The 12,520-nt window shown below is 34.1% G+C and overlaps 1 protein-coding gene and 1 long non-coding RNA gene across 2 annotated transcripts; one reads left to right on the top strand and one right to left on the bottom strand.

Annotated features, from left to right (window-relative positions):
• The first annotated feature begins 667 nt into the window (after positions 1 to 667).
• Positions 668 to 1,149, top strand: LOC139852331 (uncharacterized). The gene is made up of 3 exons (XR_011761021.1): positions 668 to 768; positions 888 to 954; positions 1,039 to 1,149. It is a non-coding gene; the product is annotated as an uncharacterized lncRNA (long non-coding RNA).
• Positions 1,150 to 3,730: 2,581 nt separating this feature from the next.
• LOC139853653 (uncharacterized) lies at positions 3,731 to 4,255 on the bottom strand. The gene has a single exon (XM_071843029.1). The coding sequence runs from the start codon at positions 4,253 to 4,255 to the stop codon at positions 3,731 to 3,733; it is 525 nt and encodes a 174-aa protein (XP_071699130.1).
• Positions 4,256 to 12,520: the final 8,265 nt, after the last annotated feature.

Here is a 12,520-nt window from a genome sequence, read left to right as displayed (position 1 = left end):
CAATCAGCAACTTAGCCAGAATGATCTAAGTTTAGTCCTACAATAGTTTGCAAATATATTCTCATATATATAAAGAAATATCAACAACAATACATTTGGTATTTAAGACAAAGAAATAGAAACAGAGGACCACATCACTACTACAAAATTGAGCAAAGAAACCCCCAATAGGAACCTCTTTTTAGAAAAGTGTAAAAAAACAGGTTTCAAAAACCATAAGAAACCGGTTTTTTGATATTACTTAAAAAGAGGTTCCTTTGGTTCACTTTAGAAACCTCTTTTTACCAAAAAACCGCTCTCATACTTTGAAACCTCTTTTTTTTTTTTTTAAACCGGTTCCTTTACTTTTACTTTAGAAACCTCTTTTATTTAAAGAACCGGTTTCAAACTATTAGAACCTTTTTTTATTTAGAAACCGGTTCTACTGAAAACGAAAATTCAGTTTTTTAGCGGAACCAAAAGAAAAATTTTGTATCCCTCTACAATAGACGCCAAAACTCTTGCCTCTCCATCTCCATCCTCTCTACCTCTCCACCTTCGAACTCACAATCGTTCACCAGGGCTATCACCGTTGAACCATACTTCACCTACTTTCGTCACTTCATCCTCTAGAAAGCCTAAAACTCTATATACACATCCGTATTTTAATTAAAGCCGCACTTTTTGTAGTAGCTACAATTGCAAACGCAAAAATTCGTAGCTGCATGTGTAGATCTGGTAAACTTCTGGTTATTTCATAATCCGGCCAAAAGCTCTCCTAATATTATGGTAATTTCTTTTTTTTCTGTTAAAATTAATGCTAGGGTTTAGGACCAGTAGCTTATTTTGTTAAAATTAGGGCTAATAGTTGTACATATCAATCTCCATATATATATATACGTATGAAGTATATGTATAGATGATGTACCTTCCGAAGATTAACGAAATTCAAAAGCATCTGAGTAATGAGTTCAGGTAAGTGAGATATGTTACTGCTATTATCATCTCCTTGTTCTTTTTTTATTGAAAGCATTTGTGTAACTATATTATCTTCCACAGATGTTTTTCAGGTCGTATATGTGTGGCTTATTGGATCGAATGGGTTAGTTACATGAAGCCTATAGAGTTCAATACTTTATCAGCATCATTTAGGTAAAGATTTATAATTAAATTAGTGAGTCAGTGACAGTGTTGTTAATGTAATTATAACTATCACATTCATTATTTAATAGCAAATTTTAAATCTTAACAACAAAAATATGTGTCTGGTACATATTTTGTGGATTTAAACTTAGCTGCCAACTAGTTGCTCGTTTGCTACAACAGAAACCATGGGAACTTGATCATAACTTGTTTTATATATAATCACAGAAGGTTTGTTTTACAGTTGGAATTTCCATATGTGTTGTAATAGTCAACATTATAATCATCAAGTGGGTTGCAAGGAATGAATGTGAAAAATGGAAAATTGCCAAGTGTGTTGCAAAGTATTCTTGTGAAAATCTGATAGATCAGACCCTTAACATCTTCCAAATCAGTCAACCTTGTACCATTAGGCCACCAAAACAAGCATTCATACTTTTTGTAACATTTTGATCAATCTTTTTTGATGATATAATCTGTCTGTATATATGTTTCATGATTTAAACAACAATATTGACTCTACTCTGAATATGAAGATTACAATGAATTTGATGATGTGGATCTTGGACTAAATGAAGGAGACAAAGATCAACTTTGGATTTTGATCAAGGTATAATGGTGTATTAAACTGTTACGTATATTATTTTAAATTGTTACATATATTGTTTAATTTAGTCTTTGTATTTACTAACATTCAATATCATTCATTTAAAAACAACAGTTGTTTGGGAGGCTTAAAGTGGAACCAATAAAAAAGAAGTCAACAAGATATGCAATACATTTTGGAAGAGATTTAAAGGATCACAAAAATTACATGGCAAAAAGATAGGTGCCGGTTATAAAGTACAAAAGGAAATAAATGGGTTGATTTTGCTCGAAATAGCTAGACAAAATGCATGTTATACTACATTTTGATGTTATAGGATTTTGTATGCTTGATGTTAAGAAATTGTGCGACTTTATACATTTTGATGCTATAGGATTGTGTACGTTTTGCTTTGGTAATATTGCGTGCAAGTTATTGTGATTTTGATGATGAATATAGAAATAGGTACTATGTTTGGAGAATTTTGTATGTTTATGAAGTAAAAGCCGGAATACTGCTTTGCTAAAGCATCCTTTTAAAATATACTGTAGAATAGCAGGTTGTCAAAAATATGAAATGCAGAATATTGCAATTGCATATAAATAAATAAAAACTGCTTTAGAAACCGGTTTTTTATTTAAAAAAGGTTCCATTTAGTAGGTTTTGAAACCTGTTTTAGTCAAAAAAGAGGTTTCATTGTTAAAAAAAAAAGAAACCGGTTACCACTGAAAAGAGGTTTCTTTAGAAGGGAATAGAAACCTCTTTTTTAATAAAAACCGGTTTCTTTACTATATCAAAGGAACCTCTTTTTAAACCGGTTTCATACTTTTGGAACCCCACTTAAAGGAACCTCTTGTAAAACCGGTTCCAAAAGCCTAAAAAAGAGGTTTCTTTGCTTATTTTTTGTAGTAGTGCATGTTTGTAAATTTGTTCATTGTGAGTTCTTGGTACTAACTTTAGGACAACATCTATTGTGTATATCAAACTTCATATTGATTTATAGTGTATCTCCAATTTACAAATATCTGTATTATATGTATAAGGTGTCTTTTGGCATTTATACACATCTACATGTTTGGTGCAAATTCATAACTTTAATTACTAAAATAATTAAAGGTGGGTTCATGTGTTGGTGAGGAAGTACATTATGGATGGTAGTGTTCATGTCCTAGGGAGAAATGAGGAGAATACGTTGATGTGGAGAATACATCTACCAGTTCTTTTATTAACAATTTATTGCGAATAACTGTCGGTTTTCGTTTTCTTGGTAACTTCATGCTAAACTTTAAAGGCAAGAAGATGCAACTTTTGATCTATTGTCACTGCATTAAACAAAGACCATGTATATCAAATGGACAATGATAAATCTACAGAAAAATTCACCGCAAGTATACATTAGCATCTTATACTATAATATTTATCAACGCGCATTTATAATGGATTTATCATAAATTGACCATAACTTTATACTCCGTAATTATAACTAGGGAAAACACGATAAAATGAGCCTAGGAATGATGATTTTGAGAGCTAGTCATATAATCACTTATATATCAAAGCACTTTAATTTATAATCACTCTGTTGAAGGTCTGCAGACTCTCCAATGGTCATCTTTTTGCAAATTTATTTCACTTAAGTAATGATCAACCTTGAACCTCCGTTCTTCTTCTCGTTTTTTCATATACCAGCTTCTTGTAAAATAATGACAATTGTAATGAAGACCAAAGTCACACTGTAAGCACTTGAAGACCAATGTGTGTTTTAATGGCTTCAGACACTTTGAGCAATGAGCAAGACTTTCAGTCCCTATAACCAGTGATAGAGGATGTGAATGATGTTTAGTCTCAAATACACCTCCAAACTTTAAATTTATAAACCTACAAACACCCGTACCATCTGGATCTTGTTCATCAACTTGTTCGAAACTGAGAATTAGCGGAGCACAATAGCAATGGATTGACTCGGCGCATTCTGAACAATGATAGAACCACTTGTATGGATAAATTTCATTCTCACATATTTCACAAAAAGTAATCACTATTACGGTTCTCAATTGGGGAGTAAGTCAACCTCAATGAATAATGCTTATCATACGTGTGCGTAATTGTCTTAACCAAATACAAAGCACATTGGTGGTGTAGTTTAAAATCACAATCACGACATGTGTAACGGAACCCAGTAGTAGAAGCAAGACATGCACCGCATCTACCGAAGTCATGTTCTGATATAACATATTCTCCTGAAAGTAGGTGATCTGGGTGTGCTTCATGTTCAATTTTTTCTGGCATGTATGCACATTTGATATCAATGTAGTATTTACATTCGTGACAACCATATGCAAAGCCATTGCAGAGGAATCTGCATAAGCTACATTCAAACACACCACATACGTTGTTAGGCACATTTGAAATCAGGTGAAGGGTATGCTCTGAGTGGTCAGGATAGCTTTTCAATTCAGTGGATAGTTGAGTGCACCACACATGGAGAACAAATTCAGAGCACTCATCTTCTTTTGGGCATTTGTAATATTTGAACATCCGTTGCATAATAGTCTAATCCTCTTCATAGGGCTATGCAATTGTATCAACTTGGTTCGTGAGCTACTAGGTGCTGTGGGATCTACATTTTTTTCATCCTGAATTAAGATTAGTGGATGTTCGTGGATGAAATGAATGAGGTATCCATTTTTGTCTATAGTTTGCTTATTATATCGAGAAGCGTCTGCTTTGAACATCAATGGGATAATATTGTAAGTTTCATCAAGAAGTGGGAACTGAATATGACGAGGGTCGTAATCTTTCAAGCCTCCTACATTAGAAATCACAAGTCATACGCTTTCTAAATGATCTATGTAGTAAACAGAACAAGTAAGATCATACATGTTATGATGCAGACTAAATGATCTATGTAGCAATCAACACATATGTTATGTCTTGTTAACTTTTGGAATTATCACTGGAAATAAATGTATTTTTACTGTCCACACTACTTCGAGAGAAGGAGTATTTTTAGTCAGATAAACTCGACCTAACTGGGTTATCCCGTCATTGTTTCCAACCCTTTCCCTACTCAAGATATGTTGTTAGTGAGGTTTAAACTTAAAATCTCATATGAGAATATTAAGATATACCAATCATCGGGCTATCTTGGGATTGATAGAACTAGGACTAAACTTGTATGTAAAGAACCTAAAACCTCTTATGAAGATATCAGGAGACATAAGCTCAACAACTAGGCTATATATGTTCGAGTGCGAAGTTGATTTAAACAAGGAACTAGAATTTTATTGCGATTAGGATTCCTTGTTTGCTTCTAATTCGTTGTTTAACACTATAAATATATATACTCATATGTAACATGTAATTGTGTGTACGAAATATATAGTAAATAATCTCTCGTTTGCGTCGGTGAAGTAAACCTTTCTCCTAACACTATTTTAGGATGGTTAGAACTAGGGCTGAATATGTATCTAGTAAAAGTTGAGGGGTTAAAAATCAAGATTTACCTGTCACGATGGATTTAAGGATATAATGGGTTCTCTTCTTCTTGATGTAGCACAATCCAGATGGAAGTAAAATTTACATGTAACGCACATATAAATCCAGCATTGCTTTTTAAATGCTATTCCACACATCAGGCAATTCCTATCAATTGGAATACCTAAAGTGGAATACGAAAGGGTGAGTAGGTGTGGATGGACACTGTGGGTATCTCGAGCTGATAACTTTATAGGAAGAGAAACACAATCAACATGAATCGAGAATTTTAGACACGTGATACAATGAAAGAAAATTAAACCCCTTGATGTTTCTTCAAACAAGAAAAACACCAACATAAAATATCGTTATCTCTTACAGATACTAATGGGTGTGGGTGGCCGGGGTGATGGATTGTACTTTGATCCACGAATGTAGCACAAGGTAGACAAATTTGATATTTGCATTCATAACAACGATAACATAGGCCATATCGATATCCGCTACAACTTGGACATATCATACCTTCATTCTTTTCAAGGACAAGGTTATGAGCCGGGTGAGAATGGTACCGAAAAGTTATGGGTAGTTCTGCACAGAATTTGTGTAGCGAATAGTTACATGACGACTGGCTACATCGATAGTAATAACGATGGTACCAATCAATATATGTACCACATCTCTTACACTGACACTTGAATTTTTGAAGTGTGATAAGTTCATCTTCTTTAGGGTTATTTTATCTATGAAAAATGATTCCAAATATAGATATTGGTTTTTGTAATGTAAATCTGAAATCATCATCATCATCATCATCATCATCATCTTCTCGGTAGTACTCTTGATATTTAAGTTGCAAATCTATGAGATTGAGTGGATGCTCATGTTGGATCTGTTCTAAGTCCGTTTCCTTATCCTTTGCTATAACCATAGACATTTATAGAACATTCAAGTATGATCTTTGATCACTATATTTCAAATCCTACATATAACGATATTATATAAATAACAAAAAAGAAACTAAACTCGTATATTCGGTGTTGAACGATCATATAAAGCATAATAAAAATGCTTAGAAGTTTGAACAAAAGAAAAAGAGTAAATAAACAAATGAAAGCATACCTGGCTTAGTGTCTGTGCGTTACGTTGTCATTATGTATGATTTGAATGTGATTGTTAACTTGCTTTTATAGTGAGAAAAAGGGAAATTCACTTGGAATATTTGATTTAGGAAGCAAAGTAAAGCATATATAATATGCTTTTCTTGGACATCTTATGCCGTGTCTACTCTAGATGCGTTGGTGAAATTCAAGTGTTGATGTTGGTTAGGTTTGTACTAGAGACTTCTTGTAAGGAAATAAGGGCTCCAACAATTAGGCTATCTATTGTATAAGTAAATGGAAATTCACTGATTTTTCTTTCTGAGATCGTCCATATTGTACCGAGGGCGTCTTTAGAGTATAGCTAATCAGTATAGTTATCCTTCTTTTTCGGACACCCCAAAACACTTTGAATTAGTATTGGAAGGAGGTACTAAATAATTTTGGTTAATCGGAAAACAATGTGAAGTACCCAAATTCAAAACAGTTACCATATTCAACCCATTTAGAGTTTCAGTTTATAGCATTTCAGACTTTTATTTATTTATTTTTTTATTATTAAAATATGATGTTATTTGCTGTAAATAATAAAGTTTGGATGTTATTTTGTTATATAAACACACAATGCCAAGATGTTGCTCAAGTAACTTTGCCTGTAAATATTCTACTTAAAACCCCTCCTTGTAAAATGAACTTGTGCTAGAATTAATTGATCAATAAGAAGAGTTCACATATGATATCCATAGGGTGGCAATCGTTAGATATAATATTAACCGAAATTGACAGTTCACCCATAAAAAATTGGATAATATATATAGTTCCAATTACAATATATCTTTTTAGTTTGTATTCTAGTTATTGTTACCCGGGCGTTGGACTGTTGGTTGTATATATGAATATATCAAAGGGTGGGTTGAGTTCAAGGAAGGCTAGTGTCAAATAATAATAAGATGATGCCATTCTTACAATTGCTTTCTTGATTCACTAACATATATAGACTGTGAAATGCTGAATCAGGACTTGTTAAATGGGTAAACTTACGGCTATTGAAACTGTGATTTACAAAATCATCTTTTTTTTCTCTTTGTGTTGAACATCTCTACAATCAAACTCATAATATTTGATCTCGTGACAAAAGCATTGTGTTACCATCTCTAATTCACAATGGCCTTCTTTTTGCTCAAATTTTAGTTACTGTCTGGAAAGATATGGTACTTAGGTACATAACTTGCTTTCATTATGGGCATAAGTGACTCTCGTTATGTCTTTGGAGTCGGCTCAGGCTGTCATTATGTTCTTTCTTAGTTATGAGTTGTATTAACTTTATAATCGCACTCGAGTTTCATGCGTACACAGTTTTATACTTTATATGCGTTAAGAATCATGGTGAAGAAATAAATGGTTGGATAAAAGACATGCATCATTTGAATCAATCTCATCAAATAGGTCACTGACAAAATAATCTTCATACTCGAATACCCATGAAAGCATAACTGTTAGAATACAAAAGGGCAAGAGAATATTACCTGAAGAGGTATTTTGGCTTTGGATCAGAAGAAAGTAATTTTCATCATTTCCAAATATGGATATCACAAAACAACGGATAGAAACAAAGCAGATCTATTTACTAAAGTAAAAGGAATACTCCAAATAGAGAGATTCTCTCTTGTATACACAAAAGCAAAAGGCTCTATTCTAGAAGTAGAATTAGCTGTTATGTTCTTAGTGGTATAAATAGATAAACCACATCAATGTATCAAGTTTTCAATTCTAAGTTAATGAAATAATTGATCAGATACTTAACTGCGATTTAGCTTTCAATTTATAACATGGTATTAGAGCTTTGGTGTTGATCTTGGATCAAAACACATACGTTAGCTTCAATCAATTACCGAAATTAAGCTTCCATGTCAAAAATCGACGGTATCTCAAAATAACATAAGCAGAAAATTAGCTTCTTGAACCAAGCTGCTTTGTCAAAACATGATGGTAGCTCGATTACTTATCTTGATGCTCTAAGAAGATTACCATTACAAGTGGGAGCAACAGACCTTTCAGCGATTAAAACCACTGTCATAAACTACCACGAGCCACCAATGCTGAAATGTACAAAGTGTGGTGAGTCAAAACACATAAAGAATAATTGTTTTGAAATTATTGGTGGAGCAACCAGAAACACGACAGAGTGATGAAAAAAGTGGCGACGGCAGTATCGGTGGCCGGATGCAACCATACATTACCTACAACAGCACTGCAAGAGGTAAAACTTTACCTTTAAATCCTTATTCATTGCAAAAAATGACCGAATGGGTGAGGGTTAAATCTTCAAACCCTAAGGTTGCTTATAAATCACAACCATCGACCAAATTGAAAAGGGATAACCCTAATTGTTTTCATTGCCTTCAAACGATTGAAAAAATTAGGATGAAGCCTGAATCACAACACAAATCACGAACAGCGATTGAGAAAAGGGGAAACCCTGAGATCGTTCAACCAACAATTTTGAGGGTCAAGAATTATCATGAATTAGATAAACAAACGATAAAAAGTAGGGAAAATCGGCTAAACCCTAAATTGGTTTCAAAGGTGAGGCTGAAAATGAAAGCATCAGTACGAGTTTTAATTTTAGTAAAAATGAAAACCCTATGTCTAATACGTTAGTAAAACTGGTCCCACAACTAATACTTTTTTAAACAAACCCCTAAACCATCAAAATTTTCAAAATAAACCCTCTGTATCAAGTGTATCAAATGTTTTTTATAAAACCCGAAGTGGTTTTTTAATATATGATAACGGTTCATATGCAAACATCGTTACAAATAAAATAAAAAGTAACTAATGGATTTTTGATTGTGGTTACATTCACAGAATGACTTTTGAAAAAACCGACTTTTGTTCGGAATCAAAATTGCGGGTAAATAAAATTCAAACTGCCAATGGGAGCCTTATACAAGTACAAGGGGAGGGAGAATTAAAATTACTCCGACTATGAAATTATCTAATTGTTTATATATTCCAGCCTTGTCCCATAAATTGTTATCGATTAGCACATTACAAAAGAACTAAATTGTTCTGTTTTATTACACCTCACTTTCTGTATCCTACAAGATATCAGGACTGGGGTGATTATTGGACGTGGTACCGAGCGCGGTAGGTTATATTATGTTGACGATGTAACCCAAAAAGCGCTGTTATGCTTGCACACAGAACACCTAATAGGGAAGCTTGTTTATGGCATAGAAGGTTAGGTCACCCTTCTACAAGTTATCTAAATCTACTTTTTCCAAAATTATTTCCACCAAATTCCGTTTTAACTTGAGAGACGTGTATTTTGGTAAAAAGTCATAAAAGTAATTTTAAACCTAGTAACATAAGGAAAAATGTTCCTTTTTCATTAATTCACTCGGATGTGTGGGGTCCATCTCCAATTAACGGGGGCAAAAATATTCGGTATTTCGTACTCTTTGATTAAAACTCAATTTAAAAGAAACATTCAAAATTTAAGATCTGATAACGCGGAAAAATTTGTAAATACCTCTATGAAACATTTTTGTCAAGAAAAGAGAATTATTCACCAAACTTCGTGTGCTCATACCCCCGAACAAAATGGAGTAGCAGAGAGGAAAAATCGTATTATTTTAGAAATAACTCGGGCCCTACTAATAGAATCAAATGTTCCAAGAACTTTTTGGCCGGAAGCATTTGCCAGGGCAACTTATTTTATAAACCGACTTCTAACCAAAATTCTTGATATGCAAACTCCATGTCAAACACTATCCAAATTTCATGAACTCCCATCTAATCTTAACATCAAACCTAGAATATTTGGTTGTTCTGTCTTTGTTCATATACCTAAACAAGAACGAACCAAACTTGACCCATGTGTTGAAAAATGTGTTTTTGTTGGGTACAGAGTCAACCAAAAAAGGGTATAGTGCTACAGTCCAAAACGTCGTCATGTATTATTCACTATAATGAATTGTGACTTTCTTGGGACTGGATATTATTATAGCCCCCAACACACAAGTGAGGGGGAGATTGAAACTAATGACACTGTGAGTTTGTTGGAAAGAATTATCTCATCGGGAGAAGTCAATCGAAATATAAAGTGAGCAGAAGAAACAAGAATCGAAATAGAGCAAGACACTCCGGCATAAAATGACCCACAAAGTTCCAACAAGTTCCCAAAGAATCACAAAGTTCAAGTTAGGAATCAACTCAACAAGTTCACGAAGAATCACAAAGTTCAATTCAAGAATCAACTCAACAAGTTCTCGAAGAACCACAAAGTTCAAGTCATGAATCAATTCAACAATTTCCAGCTGAACCAGCTCAAGCAAGTTAGAATGAATCTAACGAAGGATATGTTATTCTTCCGAGAGCTAACAGGGGAGTTCCGCCAAAAAGATATGATCCCGAAAAAGAAGCTCTTAGATAAAGATACCTGATGGCAAATGTTGCCACGGGAAATTTATCAGAAGAAGCAAAGAAATTTAATTCCGCACTAACTCTGAAGAAATACCAACTTCCGTCACAAGCCTTATTGTCAAAGAACTTGAGAAAGGCAATGGAAGTTGAAATGAAAGCTTTAAAATGAATGATACATGGGAAAAATGTATTATTTGTGGGGAAATGAAACCAGTTGGATGTCGCTGGATGTTTACAATAAAACACAAACTAGATGGCACAATTGAAAGATATGAAGCTCGGCTAGTTTCAAAGGGATATACTCAGACCTACGGAATAGACGATCCTGAGACTTTCTCGTCGGTGGCCAAAATTGACACCATTAGAGGTCTCTTCTCTGTTGCTGCAAATAAAGGATGGCCCTTCACTAATTTGACGTGCAGAATGCTTTTTCTACATGGAGAGCTCAAGGAAGAGGTCTATATGGAACCTCCACCAGAATTCTCAGGAAACTTCAAAAACACGGAAGTTTGTCGCCTTAAAAAATCTTTATATGGGATAAAGCAATCCCCCCGAGCGTGGATTGGGAAATTTACCTTAACCATGAAAAAATAGGCTATAAACAAAGTAATTCAGATCACACACTATTTTTGAAAAAAAGAAACCAACTGATAACTTGCTTGATTATCTATGTTGCTGACATGATAATTACAGGAAATTATAGAGATGAAATTTTCAACTTAAAAGCAAATTTATGAAACGAATTTGAAATGAAAGATCTTGGAAGGCTAAAATATTTCTTGGGAATTGAAATTCTTAGATCTCAACAAGGAATATTTATTTTGAGAAATATGTTCTTGTCCTACTTGCTGAAACAAGTATGATCGACTGCAAACAAGCCGGGACCCCCGTAATTCCGAACCAGACGTTGTTATGGAAGAAGGAGTCGAACTTGCAGGTCAAGAACAATATCAAAGGATCGTTGGGAAGCTGATCTACCTTGCTCATACTCGCCCAGATATAGCATATGCAATAGGAGTTGTCAGCCAATTTATGCATCACCCTCAAGTACATCACATGAAAGCTGTGTGGAGAATCATTAGATACCTCAAATGAACAGCTAGACATGGGGTTGTATTCAAAGATAACGGACAACTCAAAACTCAGATTTACACAGATGCAGGCTGGGGAGGTGAAAAAGGAGACAAAAAATCCACATCATGGTATTTCACCTCAGTCGGCGGAAACCTGGTTACGTGGAAAAGTAAAAAATAAAAAGTTGTAGCTGTTTCAGTGCTGAAGTCGAATTCTGGGGGATAGCACGAGGAGTACAAGAAGCGTTATGGATCCGAAAGCTACTAACAAAGATCGGGTTTCCACCGGAAGATACTAGTCAAATTTTTTTCAACAACGAAGCAGCAATTGCTATTTTAGAAAATTCAGTTCAACATGATCGGACAAAGCGTGTTGAAATTGACAGACACTTTATCAAGGAAAAGCTCGAAGCAAAAATTATTTCACTCCCATTTGTGAGATCAGAAGACTAGCTCGTAGACATACTCACCAAATCAGTAAACGGAAGACTCTTTAGTGAAGTTCTTGTCAAGTTGAATATCGTAAATCACACTATTCAACTTGAGGGTGAGTGTTAGAATACAAAAAGACTAGAGAATATTACTTGAAAAGATATTTTGGCTTTGGATCAGAAGAAAGTATTTGGATCAGAAGAAAGTAATCTTCATCATTTTCAAGTATGGATATCACAAAACAACGGATAGAAACAAAGCAGATCTATTTACTAAAGTAAAAGGAAGACTCCAAATGGAGA

Source organism: Rutidosis leptorrhynchoides, chromosome 6, assembly GCF_046630445.1.
Source record: "Rutidosis leptorrhynchoides isolate AG116_Rl617_1_P2 chromosome 6, CSIRO_AGI_Rlap_v1, whole genome shotgun sequence".
Lineage (NCBI taxonomy): Eukaryota > Viridiplantae > Streptophyta > Magnoliopsida > Asterales > Asteraceae > Rutidosis > Rutidosis leptorrhynchoides.
The sequence above is the reverse complement of the archived record's forward strand: the minus strand, read 5'-3'. Positions and strand labels throughout refer to the sequence as shown.

Bases quoted from the DNA above. Each gene is read 5' to 3' on its own strand.
- LOC139853653 (XM_071843029.1), bottom strand. From the start codon at position 4,255: ATGCAACGGATGTTCAAATATTACAAATGCCCAAAAGAAGATGAGTGC.